The sequence below is a fragment of the Eurytemora carolleeae genome, unplaced genomic scaffold, assembly GCF_000591075.1.
Source record: "Eurytemora carolleeae unplaced genomic scaffold, Eaff_2.0 scaffold748, whole genome shotgun sequence".
Classification (NCBI taxonomy): domain Eukaryota; kingdom Metazoa; phylum Arthropoda; class Copepoda; order Calanoida; family Temoridae; genus Eurytemora; species Eurytemora carolleeae.
This window is the reverse complement of record NW_019397592.1, coordinates 91,043-109,570: the sequence shown is the minus strand read 5'-3', so window position 1 is coordinate 109,570 and position 18,528 is coordinate 91,043. Positions and strand designations below refer to the sequence as shown.

General features: G+C 30.9%; 1 protein-coding gene across 3 annotated transcripts in view; it reads right to left on the bottom strand.

The window, feature by feature from the left end:
- LOC111715062 (FMRFamide receptor) overlaps positions 1 to 18,528 on the bottom strand; it is a 57,587-nt gene that overhangs the window by 33,169 nt on the left and 5,890 nt on the right. For 2 of the 3 annotated variants that reach the window (XM_023490305.1, XM_023490306.1), the window contains exons 2-5: positions 7,857 to 7,998; positions 7,298 to 7,324; positions 6,142 to 6,199; positions 612 to 698 (exon numbers count right to left, since the gene is read on the bottom strand). In XM_023490305.1, the coding sequence (XP_023346073.1) occupies positions 612 to 698; positions 6,142 to 6,199; positions 7,298 to 7,324; positions 7,857 to 7,947 (263 nt within the window). In that variant the 5' untranslated portion in view covers positions 7,948 to 7,998. Of the gene's footprint in view, positions 1 to 611; positions 699 to 2,882; positions 2,919 to 6,141; positions 6,200 to 7,297; positions 7,325 to 7,856; positions 7,999 to 18,528 lie in introns of those variants that run through there. The other variant, XM_023490307.1, reaches the window with a different exon arrangement.

Sequence of the window (18,528 nt, the reverse complement as noted above, 5' to 3'; positions counted from 1 at the left end):
TGTGAGACATTTTTCTGAACCCATTTTACAGAAGCAAAATCGTATCCCACTTTGGAATTCTAAGGCGTGTTTAAAAAAAAATGTATTTTCACAAAATTCCAAAAATAGGCCCCTCAAAAGAAATTTTACGATAAAACTTGAAGAAAAAATCAGTTGTGTCAGTGAAAATGAAAAATTTGACAATCTTATTGATATGGATTTGCATGAAACCGGCTTGAGAACATGAGTTCAAAACAATTTACAGCAATGAAAAATGTTGAAAATTGGGCAAGTAATGATTAAAATCGTTTTTTCTCTAAATAAATTATATGAAGTACTCAAAAAAGTTTTTTTTACCTAACTCGGTAAAATTTCAATATTTTTTAATTTTGTAAATTTATTTTAATTCATATACTCAACACGGTTCCAATAATATCCAATTTGATATTTGAAATTTTCATTTTCTCTTATACTAGTTATTTTTTCACATTTTTATCATTATATACCCCATTTTTGATATTTGTGAAAAATGCATTTAATAACCATGTTTGAGCATTCCTAGTATAATATTTTTCTGCTTCTGTAAAATTGCTTAAGAAAAATGTCATACACTGTATATACTATATACTAACCTGCTACAAAGTATGAGTAAGCTGATGATATTTCCAATGATGCCAAGAAGTGCCAGCAGGCTCGTTGCTATACCCAAAATCCACCATCTACAAAAATGTGTATATCTATACATAATCACAAATTGTCTTACATTAAAAGATTTAGATTCCCTTAAAAACTTCTAATTAAACTTAAGAATATTTTCATTAGATTTTATATAGAAACATTAATCTATTAGAAGTTTATAACGTTTTCTGTTTTTTTTCTAAAATTAAAATATGCATCGGAGAATTGATTTCAGCTTTGCAGAATGCAAAATGAAGAGACCTTTCATGGAATAAAAATTGCATAGAATTATACAGAACAAAAATATGAGGGGGGGGCAGGGGGGAACTCGCGGGGAATCATAAAATCTGTAATAAAAATACAATGTTAAGATAATATTCGATTTAAGGATTAGGTTTTCAAAATAATTTTGATTTCCAAAAAGTAGAATTATTGTTTATTAATATTATTTTTTTCTTTTAAAAATATAAAACTGAAATTAAGTTTTAAAAAGTGTAATGTGCATTGTGCATGTCTGAGGCAGCAAAAAAATAAAAGCTCGTTTTCTGCATAGCGGAGGCACGGTCTGCATAGCGTAGGCTTTTTCTGCATAGTGGAGACTCATGGCGTCCGGGGGTTCCCTCCCTAACGTCACTCCCCTCTATGATCCGAGCCATTATAACATGTACTGTATATGCATCCTGTCGTACAGTCCAGTTTGTACTACCGAGCCATTATAACATGTACTGTATATGCATCCTGTCGTACAGTCCAGTTTGTTCATCATGGTTCAGAGTCATGGAGAATAGAATATATATTAGATGGGAATTTAGAGAATCTCTCGGTATGAATTTTTTCAGTCCCTTTCAGCCTGAAAGAGAGTTTAAAGTGTACAAATCATGTAAATATTCACAAATTATATGCAGTAGAGTACATTAATACAGTATGTTCCCTAGACTATTCATTTCAATTTCGAATTTTTTAAAGCTGTTAGATAAACTTGTTGATGGAAAACAGCAACACGCTAGACAAATCAGAATAATAGGCCAGCTAGGATTCTGGTGGGGGATGTTTATTTTCCCCGGACAATTCTTTCCCAGTAGGCCGCAAAAATACACACAACAGAGTAACCCCGTCTCAGAAAATCGATAACAAAATCTTTATTTCCTAAAAAATAACATAAATTATAGGTCATGGTTACTTGTACAATGTTATAATGAATATTAATAATGAAAAAATCTTACGAAATATTTGAGTGTGATCGGGGGAAACTTATTGTTGATCAGTATTGAAATACGTTTTTTTAACTTCTGAAAAATTACAGTTGAATATTTAACGAAATTCACTAATGCTTCTTATGAAAATATTTTGCTTAACTTTAATGATTTCACAACAACGAAAATATTTTGAGCTCCGTGAATAAAAAACATCATTTGATTTATAGTTATAACGGAAAATCATCGTTTGTAGAGTGAAAGACATAGAGTCTATGTGAAATGATCACTGGTCAATTATGAAACCAGCCTATTTCATAATTTGGTTTTCTTTTAACATTAATTTTAGATTTTCTATAAAATGATATTCCAGGACCCAAAAGGTTATATAGCATAAATATGTGAAGTATACCTGCAGTATGGAAACAGTACAACAAAATGGCCGTTTTACACTTTTTTCTAGTAAATTCCCCTCTAATATATACTCTATTCTCTTTGTTCAGAGTCGATCCAGCACGTTTTTTACAACAAATGTAGCCTGGTAGGATTACAGTGATTTATGTATTTGGTGTTTTTTTGTATGCATTTGCAAATATGTCCAAATAGGAAAAAATTTGTTAAATTCGGTCCAAGTAGGTAAAAACAGGTTACAATAGGTTAATTTTATGGTGGTACCTCACATCATATGTGACCTCTAAATACTTAACTTTTATAAAAGCTAAAATGAACCGATAGATGGGGCGCGAAGCACCCTATAAACCTATAGATTGAATATATTTACGAACAAGAAAACAATATGTATATATTGAGTAGACTTTATATAAGACTGATTGGGAAGAAATAATTAATGCATCTATACAAAACACATATTCCATTCATTCAGATTTCTTGAGATGAAAACACAAAACAAGACAAACAGCGAAAGAAACTAATTATCTGAAGCAAAATACACTGAGATCCAGAAAACATTGAAATTAATTTCTTTCAATTATATAATTTCGATGAGGATTTTTTTCTAATAAAAAATTCAACTTTTTAGAGACTAGAGCTGTTGCTTCTCATGTTTTCTTCGTTCTCCAAAAAAACTAATTTTCGCAGATTTTGTTGTTCAAATTAGTGTATTTTTAAAGATAATAATAATCGACATTTATTCACGGGCAAAATTGTTCAAGTTCATACAGCTAGTCGATCAAAAACCTTCCATGGGGTTATGTGATCCAGATGCCATACTACATTTGGGCCCGATCGTTTCAGCCGTTCTGATATTTTTGGATACAAACAGATAAGACAATCAAGCTAATTAAAAACAAACAAATATGTAAGCGTGATAGTTAATTTATCTTTTTATACAATATATGAAGTAATTACTGTAATATGTAATAATAATATACATATTATATGTACTTGATGAAACAATATATTATTCATAATATAATCTACAAGATGGATAGGTCTATAAGGATTCAGATAGAAGGCTTGAATAGTAGTTATGTTATTAACAAACAGGGTAAGGATAAGACTTCAGAGACGACTGTACAGTATTGATTTAGCCTTTCTTATTAAGACTATAATTAATTTAAGGCATATTCCCATGAAAAACCTTAAGATCGTCAAATAAAAGGAGTTTAAAGTCAAAATTAAATTATTCTTTGAGGGTTTAAAACTAAGGCAAAGCATTAAAGCAGATTTTAACTCTTGAAATCCGTTCTTTTAACGGTAAATTGTATTCTCAGAACCACTCGGTGGTCCCCTGAGCAGGAAATTTAAAAGAGTATCGTTTAACGAAACTTCAGAGTTTCCCTTTGGGTTAAATATAATTTTGTACAGTTACATAAAGAAATAAAAATAGAAACAAGATATAAAACTAACTTTTAAAATAATATTTCTTACAAAAATATTGATATCTACAAAATTGTTTTACCCAATTCGTGAAACCCAGTTTCCTGTGTTGGGTTTCAATGCTAATGGCTAATGCTAAACTTTGTTTACATTCGTCATAGTAACTGCACTGAAAACTACACAGAAGGAGAAGGTAAAGGTTATACAACATTACCGGTGTACAACTTTGTGACATCTTAGCTCCTACAGTTTTCATTTTACGCACACGTACGAGGAAAACAATCATTGTTATAAATTTATATTATAAATTTTTCAAAAAAATGTTGTTCTTTCCAATAACTCTTGAATTTAAGGAGTTATGCTAGAATGAATTCGATTTTCATTAAATTTTGAAAATCCACGATCCACGATAAAATCCGCAAACTTTTTTATCGTTTTACGAGAAAATGTTCAAACTTAAATAGAAGATGGACGCTGACAGTTTAGTATGTATATTAAATAGGTTGGTTTGGCATAAAAATTAACAAAATTGTCATATATTTACTTTTAGTTTAAAAAAATATTGGAGTATCGGAACAGAACTTATGTAAACCTAATTATTAGACTGTCTTTCCTGTGTGACATTTCTATTTTTTATGTATATTCTATTATTTCTTAATGCGAAATGAAAACCAAGTTAAACATAAAATTACTTCATAAAATGTTTGATTTACAATGTATGGAATGCATGCATTTAATCTCTTTTTTTCTAATGGAGTTGTTTTGTTCCACTTTTTTTTACAAATAAATATTTATAAATGTATGGGCAACTTTTATTTATTCAAAATTTAAAAAAAAAACCTAATTTAACTAAATACATTTATTAAATTCGTTTAAAAGAAATTTGTAATTTTTTCTGATATTATTGAATAAAAGAAACTGAGCACTTGGTTCAAACTCAAAATATCTATTCTCGATAACTTTGAAACCAGTTCAACTCTAGCTTTCCTCAAAGTAGGACCTAGGTCTTTGCAGAGGCGCTTCTTACGGTAACTATATAGGATTACAGGGAGACAGAGAAAAATGGCAAATCCAAGTTAAACGTGCAGACATACGAAACTTAAGGTATGAAGGGAAATCGATGAGGAAAACAAGATAATCAACCAGGAATGCCTCATTTATTACCCTGGAGAACAGAGTTTTTTTTACCTCTCTGGGTCTAGGCTTGCTGTGGAAAAGCTTGACTTACACTCTTTGGAAACAGGTCTGGTGAGCCGGTTTTTAAGTAAAACTTACAACCCATGGGAAACATGTAAATATCAATCATTAAACGAGTATCATTAAACAAGTACTGCCCATGATGTTCTTACACATTAGTTTCAAGATTCCAACTTTTGATAATCTACTCCTAACCAAAACTCCTTTTTTCCCATTAGCCATTATATTATTTATAAGTGGAGATTCTGACATTGGGTCCTTCAAAATTTCAAAATTCCATGTTTGGTGCAGTGTTCCTTTTTTTCTTATCATCCAACAGAGCTAGAAAACTTACACATTTATAAAGCGATCACACTGACTGCCCTAATGTTCAATGATCTATCTATATCCCTACATTGTCTAGTTCTTGCTGAGCAGACCCAAACCCTAACTACTTTTCACTCTATTCAATCTCTCCAAGTAAATATAAGCAGCTGGTTTAGCTGGTTCAATCTACAAAAAGAGAACCTCTTTATTTGTAGAACAGAACTAAAAAACAAACATTTATTTATATAATAAAACAAAACATTCGTATATATATATATATATATATGTTGTCTAAGCTGACCAAACGGCTGGACCGATTGGGCTGAAATTTGTTGTGGACACTCATGGGTGGCCGGGGAGTGTTATAAGTATTTTGTATAGTCATCAACATTCAACAATCTACAAACCTGCTGAGATAGTAAATATATAATTCCAGAAAAATATCATTTCATGATTATTCATTGGTTCAGTGTCAGCAGCTGAGATATTGAAATTAGAAATATATAATAAGCAGCTAAACTTCCTTGCAACAAACCAGATATATCAGACAGAATTAAAAAAGAATCAGAGATTTGCAGAATTCTGAACCAATGAATAGATAAGAAGAATGTTCAGACTATTTCTTATACCAATTATTTTGAAAATATCAAAAATAAATATTGGGGTGCTGTTTCCCACTTGGGGTTTTCGGGGGTCGTGAGATCTCCCTTCTCCCACCAACCCACCAAGATGGAGGATCCTGGGGCCCCAAGAATCCCAAAGTGACAAAAATTGGAATACTGTAATACTATGAAAATAATGCTGTACAATTTTGTAATTATCTTTTTAAAAAACTTTTTAAAAAGAATTTGTTAAAAAATATCTTTGAAACCTTTCTTGCATACCATGATCCTATATGGAAAGAAAATCAGAGTTTGAGACAATTGTTCAGATTTGTTTCGAATCTCACCTGTAGAATTCATTCACTTCCTCATAATTCGCTGCTTTCCCACATAGTTCAGTGAAATCTTTGTAAAATTTAATTTTATCATTTAAACATTTATAATTTGTTTAGGCTCTTATAGCGGAGTCAATATCATCTTTCTTATCAAGAATGAAATCATTAAAATAACTATTTTGTTAAAAAAAAAAAATTTCAGCTGTCCGTCTTATGTTTTTGTATCAAAGTTTTAGGATTATTATTATCTTGTTCGTGGATTTCTTCATTGATGAAAAAGACGACATTTACTACTCTAACTCCTCTACAATATTATCTCTATCTATTTATTTAATAATTTTATCTCCCCCAGTACAGGAAGTAAAATTATATTTGCTTACATCTGTCTAAGAAATATATTACATACTAGTAAATATAAACCTAATATTCTTTATATTTAAAAAGAAAATAATACAGTGAGAACCAGAAAACTGTGGAATAGGAAACTACATTAATGCAATTCAAGAGAATTTGATGTTGTTACAGAGTATTTAGTTTTACTAGTAACTTATTGAATTACTTAATAAGTTAAGCAGATCTGTTTACAACGCACAATTGCTGTGTCTCAAGTTCACTATTTAAAGTCTATAACTTGAGTCTCAACCCCATCTTTCTTTTCCAGAGTTTTCTGGTGCTCACTGTATATAAATTATAATTAGACGTTATCCTCATTTATCTAACCAACAAAAATTGTAATTCCAACAAGATATATTTAGGAAAATATGAAATATCTAAGGTCTACGACATTTGGTTGCCAAGACAAAGGGATTAAAAAATTTGAGCTTGTTACAAAAACGATCATTTTCTTTCAAATAAATAGAGAATATAGAAATTTAATCTTCGGAACGTCATAGTTTAAAGTTGACATTAAAGATATATAATCCTGTGTGGGTAAACTTAAATCTGATTCAGAGCTTCCTGTGGCCGAATTTAAAGAATTTTAGCGGCGGTTTAAATTTAAGCCGCGGTTTAAATATGGTTGGTTCCACATAAAATTGTATCAAATGTTTCAAAATTTAAGCCGGCGCTGAATTTAAACCGGGGTTTGGCGGATTTAAACCGCGGCTCAAATTCTTTAAATTCCATCTCAGGTGTAATTTACTTAAAAATATTTGATAAGATAAAATTCCTGTTTCATTGTCATTCAGGTCCAGCCCTAATAAAAAGGTTGATGTATTTAGATTACAAATAAGAGTTTTATTTGACAGCAGGATATCTCAAGAACTAAAGTACATCCCTGGTTAAAGGATACAATTAATGAATTTGCAAAATCTCGTCTTATAAATTTTTCTGTGATTATTACCGCATTATGTTAACAAAAGGATTACTTTACTCTGTTGGGAGCCTGTTAGTTAGTTTTGGTGTCCGATTACAACTTGTAAAACCCATGACTTATTTCACTCCAATTTTGATTTGGGAGCTCAGTAGGACATGGAATGTGCCAAACTAGTTGTTAATACATTGGGCACTTGATTGATTTAAACATAAAGTATTCGCGTCAATTGATCAAATAATTGATTGGAAAACGACATTTTACAGATTTTTTTTGTAATGTATGTAATGGGTCTGACTCTGTACTCTGTGTACACAAAATTGCTTTGTTTCATGGTCTTGTACTTTTTAAAAACATAAATTTAATGTAATAATCGCCCCCTCCCCCCCCCCATCAAATATTATGCAGTACATCCCTATTCCTAGTGTACTGTTTGTTGTTTCTGGATCCAGTTCCATGAATTTGTCCTCAGTCAAGTTCCTCGTATTCTCAACTAAGAACTCCATTCTAGCTTCTAGCTCACACAGTTCCAGCTTCTAGACTTCCAGCACGCTTACCTGCAATAAATACATTTGTTTAATCGTGTTTTAACCACATTAAGGAATATCACAAAAATCTGAGATATATCTAAAATTTCTAACAACCTAAATTGATTGAGGGACATATTCGATTCACAACAGTACCCTTTCCAAACTTCTATCTATCTATCTATCATAAATTGAGTTCATTTCAGATATTTTCCTGCATTATCTGTGCAGCATAAATCCGTAAGTTCCATTTGTTCTTGAACCACAATTTTGAAATTCCAGTTTTCAAATAGAAAAACATTAATTTTTGCTGTGCTTTGCGTGATATGTGTACTGTTGGAGAATTAGCCTCTATTTCCCTTTTAACAGAGAAGAGTTTATTGATAGAAATATTGAAATTAAAATGGTAGTTAAGAAATGTTTCATTACGGCTTTATTCTAATGTCCCAATTTTATCCGGTCATCACTCGTCTAACCAGGGTTAGTTGTTTGGTTTCTCAAATTTGAATAAAAATTGCTTTTTAGTATGTAATTCAACAATCCGTAAAATTACGGATTGTATTTTATACTTTTCATTTAAAACTAAAAATGGTATAATTTTGAGAAAAAAAAACAAATTTACGTTTAATGGGTAAAATTTAAATCGAAAGTCACAGTTTGGTGGAACAAGGACCGGACTATTGAGTGTATACCATATGATTATCTGTTATCAAGTAAAAAAAAAGGTTCATGTACTTCTTTTCCCACCATTTATCAAGAATTTCATAATAAGGACTAAATGTAAAAATTAAAGGGAGTGTTCGCGAAAAATGAAAGAAGGTATAGGCTTACGGCGAAAAGTAAGCGCTTTTGATCGCTACTAATCTTACTTCAACTCGGATCGTAAAAAAATCAGTTCAATTCAAAACAAAGTGGATATTTCATAATATTTTTTTTATGATCTGACATTTACTTTAGAAAACATTTATATAAATCCAGTGCCAAGGAAATATCATTTTAAAAAAACGAAACCAAAAATATTATCAAATATAAACTATATACGAATGCATCGAAAAATAATCGATGACTATTGTTTGTAATATCTGAATGATTTGTTGGCTTGTTGAATATTGAAACTTTCTGAATTTGTTTGGACGCTATGTTCTTCAGTATAAGGCGTTTTTAACAATTTTCTCATTATAGACGCAACAGATAGAAGTAAGATTAGTAGCAATCAAAAGCGCTCTTTTTTTCGCCGTAAGCCTATACGATACCCCCTTTCATTTCTCGCGAACATTCCCTTTAATATTACAATCTTTATGAAATCCTCACAGTGTAATCTTAAATTTTGAACTCAAATATACTTCTTTGTATTTAATGAATTATATCCCTACATGATGCGTATTCAAAGACTCATGCAAGGTGTTGCGAGTGTGACACTTTAACACATTTTTTATACGTTAACAAGCTTGCTTAACCACTTCTGAACAATATTAAAAATATGAAAGATAGTTCCGAGGTCGCAAAGTCGTAATTCTGCTAAAATTTACTTTACTAGAAATTCAGGGCGCTTCGCGCCCTTCTTTCTAGGCTTTCCGTTTTGACGTTTATTGGATACAAACAAACAAACAAACAGACAAACAGACAAACAGACAAGCTAAATTTATATATAGATATTACCATTCTTAATCTTTAAGCGAAATATCGTGTTCTTTTACAGTTTATTTATAGATCTATACAATAATTATGATATAATATTGCATAAACCAAAAAGAACAAAAAACGGAAAAGGAAGACGACTTTTGACTTAAGTAAAAATGAACATACGATACAGCAACTGTGCTGTGTAAACAGACCCGTTTCATTTAAAAGTGATTTAATAAGTTACTATAGAAAACCTATCAAATATCAAATACGCTTAATTATTGTTCTAATGTCGTCTTCCTATTCCATGATTTCTGGTTATCACTGTATATACAATATTTGAATGTCCTTGAAAATTTCATATTTGTATAGTGTTGTACAGAATATTTTCGTGTCTTGAACAGAAACTCAATTTTCTGTATAAATATCACATATTTATATATATATGAAATATATATTTATATATATTTAAAGTTTTATATATATATATATGTATGATGCATTCATTATTTTCGATATTTTGACACCTTTTCTAGAAAACTGAGAACAAAAACTTACGAATTAAAAGTAATAAAGTAAATACAAAACTTAAAATACTCCAATCCTTGTAATCATCTAATTTTAAGCAACACCCTGTAAAATGTACATACATCAAACATTGGATAATGGGGGAGCGACTAATATTCTAAGATTAAACAAATACACTCCAGTTCACGGGTATTCAAGAATATACAAATACACTCCAGTTCACAGGTATTCAAGAATATACAAATACTCCAGTTCACGGGTATTCAAGAATACACATATACACTCCAGTTCACGGGTATTCAAGAATATACAATACTCCAGTTCACGGGTATTCAAGAATATACAATACTCCAGTTCACGGGTATTCAAGATTATACAAATATACTCCAGTTCATAGGTATTCAAGAATATACAATACTTCAGTTCACGAATATTCAGGAATACACATATACAGTACACTCCAGTTCACGGGTATTCAAGAATACACATATTCACTCCAGTTCACAGGTATTTAAGAATGCACATATACACTCCAGTTCACGGGTATTCAAGATTACACATATACACTCCAGTTCACAGGTATTCAAGAATACACATATACACTCCAGTTCACGGCTATTCAAGAATGCACATATACACTCCAGTTCATAGGTATTCAAGAATGCACATATACACTCCAGTTCACGGGTATTCAAGAATACACATATACACTCCAGTTCACAGGTATTCAAGAATACACATGTACACTCCAGTTCACGGGTATTCAAGAATACACATATACACTCCAGTTGACGGGTATTCAAGAATACACATATACACTCCAGTTGACGGGTATTCAAGAATACACATATACACTCCAGTTCACGGGTATTCAAGAAAACACAATGCACATATACACTCTAGTTTACAGGTATAAAAGAATGAACAAACACAAGCCTGTTGCTTACTCAAGCTTTCTTATAGTTGGGCATGCCTGATTCACACCGGTACCCTTTAAAAATGTTTTCGTTGTATTCTATCGGAGCAATTTATAATTTTCAATTATGATTTTCTATATTAGTGTGTTTTAATTGAACAGAAACAAAAAAGGAAATGTCCAAATTTGATACTTTTTCAGAGAGAAAACGACGATATCTTCCTCACAATTGCTTATATATAGATTGATGGGTACCGTTGTCTATTAGGCAGCCTTTTAAATAAAGGACCAACAATATTTTGATCTTTCATTCAAAACATGTCTACTATACGAGACTCTTTATGCATAAATATTTGAAAGAGTAAAATAAAAAGTATAAAATATCAAATATAAAAAATCAGCATTTAATACGAGAAAACGGGCTCTAAAGTTAAGACTTTTTAACTTTAAACCAGGACCTATAGTTTACCGTGGCCGGTAGAACGTAAACAGATTTTTTATAGGGAGTCAGTCGTTGCACCACTTTTTAAAAGGAGTCAGTCGTTGCACCACTTTTTAAAGGGGGTCAGTCGTTGCACCACTTTTTAAAAGGAGTCAGTCGTTGCACCACTTTTTAAAGGGAGTCAGTCGTTGCACCACTTTTTAAAGAGAGTCTGTCGTTGCGCCACTTTTTAAATCGAGGGTCACTTTAAGTGCAGTTGCATTATAACACACTATTTTAAGCACTTCTTACATATTTCGAAAAAACTCACTTAATATAATTTCTACATGATGAAGGTTAAACTAGACTGAAACAATAGTGTAGAGGTGTCTAATCATATTAATACAAAAGTAAATTTATGCAGGATCACGTTAATATATCACATTGTCACATCAAACTAACGTTAGTTTTAAATTTAGTTTTAATTTTAGATTTTTTTTGAAAATAGAGAATCTTCGACTTAACACGTGATCCAAAGGTTGCGAGCTCTCACGCAAAAATCTATGAGAATTTTGCTAATTACTTTTTCAAAACTAAATCCAAAAATAAGTATTTAAAACAAAAAATTATAACTGAGTTTGTATGGTAAAATTGAAATTCAAATAATCAAATACCATGCAATTTAAAATTGACCCAGTCTTAAAAAATTTTCATAGAAATCTGGATTCATGTGAACAAAGCTGGAAACTTTAGAATGGATAACCTTTAATCCCAACTACGTAATCCGAATATCCACTGTGGAAACTTTAGAATGGATAACCTTTAATCCCAACTACGTAATCCGAATATCCACTGTGGAAACTTTAGAATGGATAACCTTTAATCCCAACTACGTAATCCGAATATCCACTGTGGAAACTTTAGAATGGATAACCTTTAATCCCAACTACGTAATCCGAATATCCACTGTGGAAACTTTTAACTTCAGTCCATAATCCACTCTTTTTATCTCTCTCTTTGGATATCCGTACATTGTTTTCTCCAATGTGAGAGCAGGAATATAGTTCGTAAATTGTATTGACCAATGACAGCCTTGTAAATAAATTCTATCCCAAGAGAGAAATCCGCAATTTCTAACAAATAAAGAATATGTTATCGGCCATTTTGAAAAAGAAGTGGTTAAGAAAAATATTTAATAATACGTTTGAGATTCTTTTGTAACCAATTTTAACTAATATGTATTAATAAATAAATGGGTGAGAAATTAAGTGAAGGCCCTTCCAGTCAAGAAAACGAACACATCTGGCGTTCCTAGAATCCAATTTGTTGATCTAAATATTTAATCTCGAGACTAACATAATCTCCAGATTATGTTAGTCTCGAGATTAGCAAAAAGAGAGGATTAAGCAATAATCTCGATGTCCACTATTCTAAAGTTCCCAGCTCAAGCGTCTTTACTCACTTTTGAAAATATGAAGAATATGGATGATTGTAACGAAGTCAAAAGTCGTAATTCTTCTCAAATTTACTTTATACATCACAATTTGTTAAGTTATCATTAAACTAAATATTGTGATCTTTTACAGTTTATTTTATAGATTCTACAAAAATTTTGATATAATGTTCCATCAACTACTAGTATTTTTCTTTGTACATTTTACATCCATTATTGCAAAAGTCAAAATTATGGGTGGAGATTTAAATTGTTTACAGTTGAAGTCAGAATACACATAGAACAAGGTAAAAAAACACTTTTCCTACAAATCCATCAATTTTTATTTCAGTTTCAGTTTGGAAAAGAAATGAAAATATAAGATGATGTAAGTTTGTTCGAACTTTTCATTATGTCTTTTTATTTTATGTTTTAAATAAACTTTGGTAAACTTAGATTTATTTAACAGAAATAGTATCTAAACAATAAATCTATTTTCCTCTATATTCTATTCTATTTTATTTTATTTCTTAAAGAAACTGTAAGCGTAATTTCAAGTGACCCTCACTGCAAACTGAGATGTGCAAGCTCTCGTGCAAAAATCAAGCATTAGTTTGCCAATTACTCCTTCTAAACCTAAGCTATAGAAACAAGCGAAATACATTTTGAAATGTATTTGCCTAAGGCTACCAGAAAGTATCACTGAGTTGATGAGGGGAAACCGAAGGTCAAGGTGTTGCGACACTTTAAAGTCGACTAACTTTCAGTGCCCTTTACGCAAAAATGGCAATGCTCGATTCACAGCCTTGAAACCTTTAACATATCATAGATTTGGAAGATAAAAACATTTTCTTGACTTGAAAGTGTATAATTCTGTTAAAACCTACAAGTTTTCCAACTGTATATAAATGCGCGAATAACTTAATTTGCAGAGAACCCACAATTAAAACTAATCTTGTTGACCATAAACCTATCTCCTAACCCCCATCCTCACGTCATGTCGTCTTTACCAGCCCAAAATCCAAACCAAACAATTTCTTCCGACTATACCTCTCTATCTAGACAAAGGAAACCGAAACATAGAACTGTTTTACTAAGTGAAAGATCAAATTCATAAATAACTTTGCAATCCATAGTAAATTCCACTTAAAATCAGAAGTATTTACAAATGTTTTAAACTATTCCATCAAACCCTCAAATCCCTAATCCCTCTTTTTTACTCCGACACGGAAAACTAGTAAATTATACTATTAAATATTCAACTTCATTAATAGTTAATACATTGCCATTTAATAACATTGTCATTTAATTTTATTAACATTGTCATTTAATTTTATTAACATCGTCATTTAATTTCATTATGCCTGCATTCTATTGAATCTATGCAGTTTCCAAAAAGATTACAAAACAGATTCAGGCTGCTATGAAAAGTTCCATAAATTTTCGAGACTTTGACTTTACCTGACTTTCTCATTTATACTTTTGTGTAGTCCTATACATGTACATTTTAGAAATACTAGGTGTTTAGGGAGCTTCGCGCCGGGCTTCTATTTCAATTGTGAACATGGTCTTTTTGACACAGTTTTATATCAATTTCTCGAGAAAAGAACATCAGGTAACTTTCATGGGTCGCAGTCAAGGGCTAAAGTGATTGACTTTTAGCCTTTACCCCCTTTCATTTTTCCTTTACAGTCCCTTTAAAGAAAACAATGCCCATCTTTATGTAGACCTATAGGAATAAAAGAACACTGTAGTCTATTAATAGATTTCCAAGCTTGTAAGATTGGGGGGGGGGGATACCAATTATAAAGATGATGAATGGTACAGGAAAGACAATAATTGAGATTGCTACCGTCCTTGGGGAGGCCTAGACTATATATTAAATATAATATTATTGTTTATTCATACAAGAATTACTGAGCTATATATTTACATATATATAAATAAATCCAGGAAGTTGATTTAAAAAACTGTCTTTAAAGAATGGCACTAAAAGATATTGGATATAGCGACCTGAATTGTTGAATTTCGCCATTAAATATATATATAACCTTTTTTAAATGATTTGACAAATAGAGAAAAATTGGTCTTCATATATTATAGGTGTCCATGGTAAAGTAGTTTCCACTGATATTTTCATCGAAAAAGATTTTTGTTAAAATTGATTTTTTTCTTTCATTTTATAATAAAGTTAAACTAGCCAATAATCTTAGGATAACAGCATGTTTCTATTAATATTAAAGATTTCATTAAAAAAACCACATTTTTAATTCAAAAACATACTTAAAGTCATGTAAACCAAAAAGGTGTATTTTTAATATTTAAAACCTCAGCAAGTTATTTCTCTAATTTGTAATTTTTGGAAAGGAGAATATTTCTTTTTTTCTTAATGAAGTATGAATTACATGTATTCCCTATGGGATCTATCAACTTTGAAAACAGTTTCATAATTGTATATATAAAATTTAGATGATACATGGTTGCATTTTCTATTTTCAGATTTAAGTTAGCTTATAATGTCTAGTATCGAACCTTGAATATAATTGTTGAACATAAACCTGCATCCAAACCTAATGTTGCCCTCCTACCTTTCACCTGTGTATCAGGTCAGATATAAAGCAGAGAATTTATTCCGTCTCACACAGAGATAAACATAACACCCATGTTGATTAGAATAAAACTTATAACTGGTGAATACTTAAAACATACAATCAGTGAATAATTCTGCAATCCATAGCGATTAATCATGGTTAAACAACCATGGTTTTTATTTCAGAAGTAACAACTAAATGTTTTAAACTGACCCAATGGCTTTCTTCTAAGATCAAATCACTCCTTGATCACCCCAGACACACTCTACTAGTAAGTTACTCAATACTATTAATAACATAAGACAATTTTATCATAAATACTTATTATTATTAAAACTGTATTTTGTAGGTTTGAAATATATACATATTTGCAACTTTGTGTTTGTGGTAACAAGGAGTTTCTATATCAAGACATCTGTGATTTGTTTCGACAATAATATAGCATGACTGGTTTCGTGTCTATTGTTAGGAACAATAAAGTTCATTTAATATTAAGACGTATTTTCTAGGTTGTAAATACTTTTGCTCACTGAAGACATAGTGTCCAACTGAACATGACGACTTATAAATTACTGAGTATCATGTGCTATAGTGAATATTGGGTAAATTATTCTTCTGAACAGTTTCATACTTCACTTTTTTTTAACTATTCTGGAACAACTGCTATGAGTTAAGGGATCTAAAATTTGGCAAAGAAATTGAGTATTTGCCACAAATTCTGATTTTATAATCCATATTTTTCATGAAATTAGTAAAAATTTTGATATATGGTTAATAGAAAATTTTCACAAAACTGAACGAAATTTTAGTTTTCGTACTCCATTTTATGGCTGAACGAAATTCGCGAAATAGTTTGAACGAAAATTTGGAAACCCTATGTTAGACTAAAGTAAATTGCCAATAAGATTGAATGTTTTTAATTACTCCTCTAGCTTATTTAAGAGCCATTATAAGCATAATAATATTTTGAATTTATAATTTTGAACCGAATAAATTTGCTTTTATCATACTTGTAAAATAAAAACTAGAGAAGCTAGGAGGTCATGAAGTAATGTTGCATAAATTTGACCTTCTTCTGTCTAGTTCAACTTGTTTCATCTCTTATGTTATATCGTATGATGACCCTGTATATTCAAAAGGTAAAACTTTGTTTTGACAAAATTGTAAATAAAATAGTATTAAAAGACCAGAGATGGAATTTAAAGAATTTGAGCCGCGGTTTAAATCCGCCTAAACCCGGTTTAAATTAAGCGCCAGCTTAAATCTTGAAACATTTGATACAATTTTAAGTGGAACCAACCATATTTAAACCGCAGCTTAAATTTAAACCACCGCTCAAATTCTTTAAATTCGGCCACAGTGCTTGTTAATAGTTGATTTGATGAAGAAGGACTCGAGAAATTCTGTGATTCCTCTTACTGGAAGAATAAGTACTGAAGTTTTGCGAATTTTCTTCATTTATGTTTGGAAGGGAATTAAACCTTGTTATAAAACTGAAAAATCAATTATTTTGTTATGCTGCACCTCAGTCTCTCTAAGTTTAACTAGTAATTCCTGACTTATTGTATTCTTTCAAAACCTAGTAATCTTCATCATATTGTAAACGCTTTAATATTAATTAGGTGAGGATAATACCCAAAACAGCGTGTGTATTTTTAGCAATAAACTATATCCTATCCTATTTAGTTTAAAGAATTCAAAATGTGTTCTAAATTTTAAAATTTCTAAGACGAATTCTGGATTCCATTTTTCTATCTAGAGTGTAAACATGACACATTTATATACATTGCATTATCCGATATGTGCGTGACATAGAAACTTTCTAGATTTTAATTAGTTTAAAATAAATGGACATGTTTTTTTTATTCAACAAGAAAACTCAAAATCCAAGACTGGAGTCGGGACTTTTCATGTAACGCAAAGAATAAGACTTTTTTGGACAAAGGAATTGAGTCTTTGCCACAAACTCTGATTTTTAAATACCTGTCTCTTTGCAACCCAACGTAGTAGACCTTGATATTTCAGACTATGAATTCTGTTTGATCAAATAATCTAAGTTTGAAATATCAAAGGTTTATACCATCAGGTTGCAAGGATATTGACCGGATTAGAAGTTTCTAGTTTGCAGGCAAAGACTCAATTCCTTTAATGCTTGAATCTTGTATCTTGCTTTGAATTCGAATATTAACTTTAAATGGTCCACAAAATGGTTTGAAAACTAAAAAGTTAACAGTTTTAGAAAAAGGTTTTTCTTTAAGTCTCCACAAATTTCGTACTGTCGCAAATTCGGGAAAATAAGACTCTACGCGGTCACGGAGACTATTTTATGACTTGAGCTTTTTTAGTTGCAATTAATTTTCCACAGAATTGGATTTACTAAACCGGTTTTTACTATTGTATTTGACGGATTTTTCTGGTTGGAACTGGTGGATTGAGGTTAATTAGAATAAGCCTCAACATTGTTCCTAATTCGTCATTAAAACCGACCAAGGTTTTTTATTCTTATCCCTAACTTTAAGTTCCTAACTCTGTCGAGTCTATCAGAGGACCAGGCTTTCGATAATGTGTTGTTTTAAGTTTGTGTGTATGGTTTTAAGTTTGTTATGTTGGTAAGCTTTTGCTCAAATCCTGATGTTTCTAGAATTTAAATTCTTTCTTCCATGATAAACTCAGGCTAAAACCTACCATAACAATTCATGCCAGTCATAAAGTCTGATAGAAAGCCAGGAACCGAATTTAATAAATTTAAGCTATCTCGCTGAACCCTTTCTGGAAAGGAACTCATTATTCAAATAATATCTTTCCGTGTAAAAAATTAAGCACTTATTTTACACGAATTTCATTCAAAGATGGCAATGCCCGATTTACAACGGTACCCTTAAAAGCTTTGCTGTGATCAAGTATGAATTAGATATTATAATGTTATTGTATTTATTGTTTTTTTTTCATTTGCGGTTTCTCTGCTAATATGACTTGCTTTTAAGGAGCAATAGAAAACTCATCAAAACTAACACATTTTTCGAGCCAGAATAACGATGTTATCTTTAAC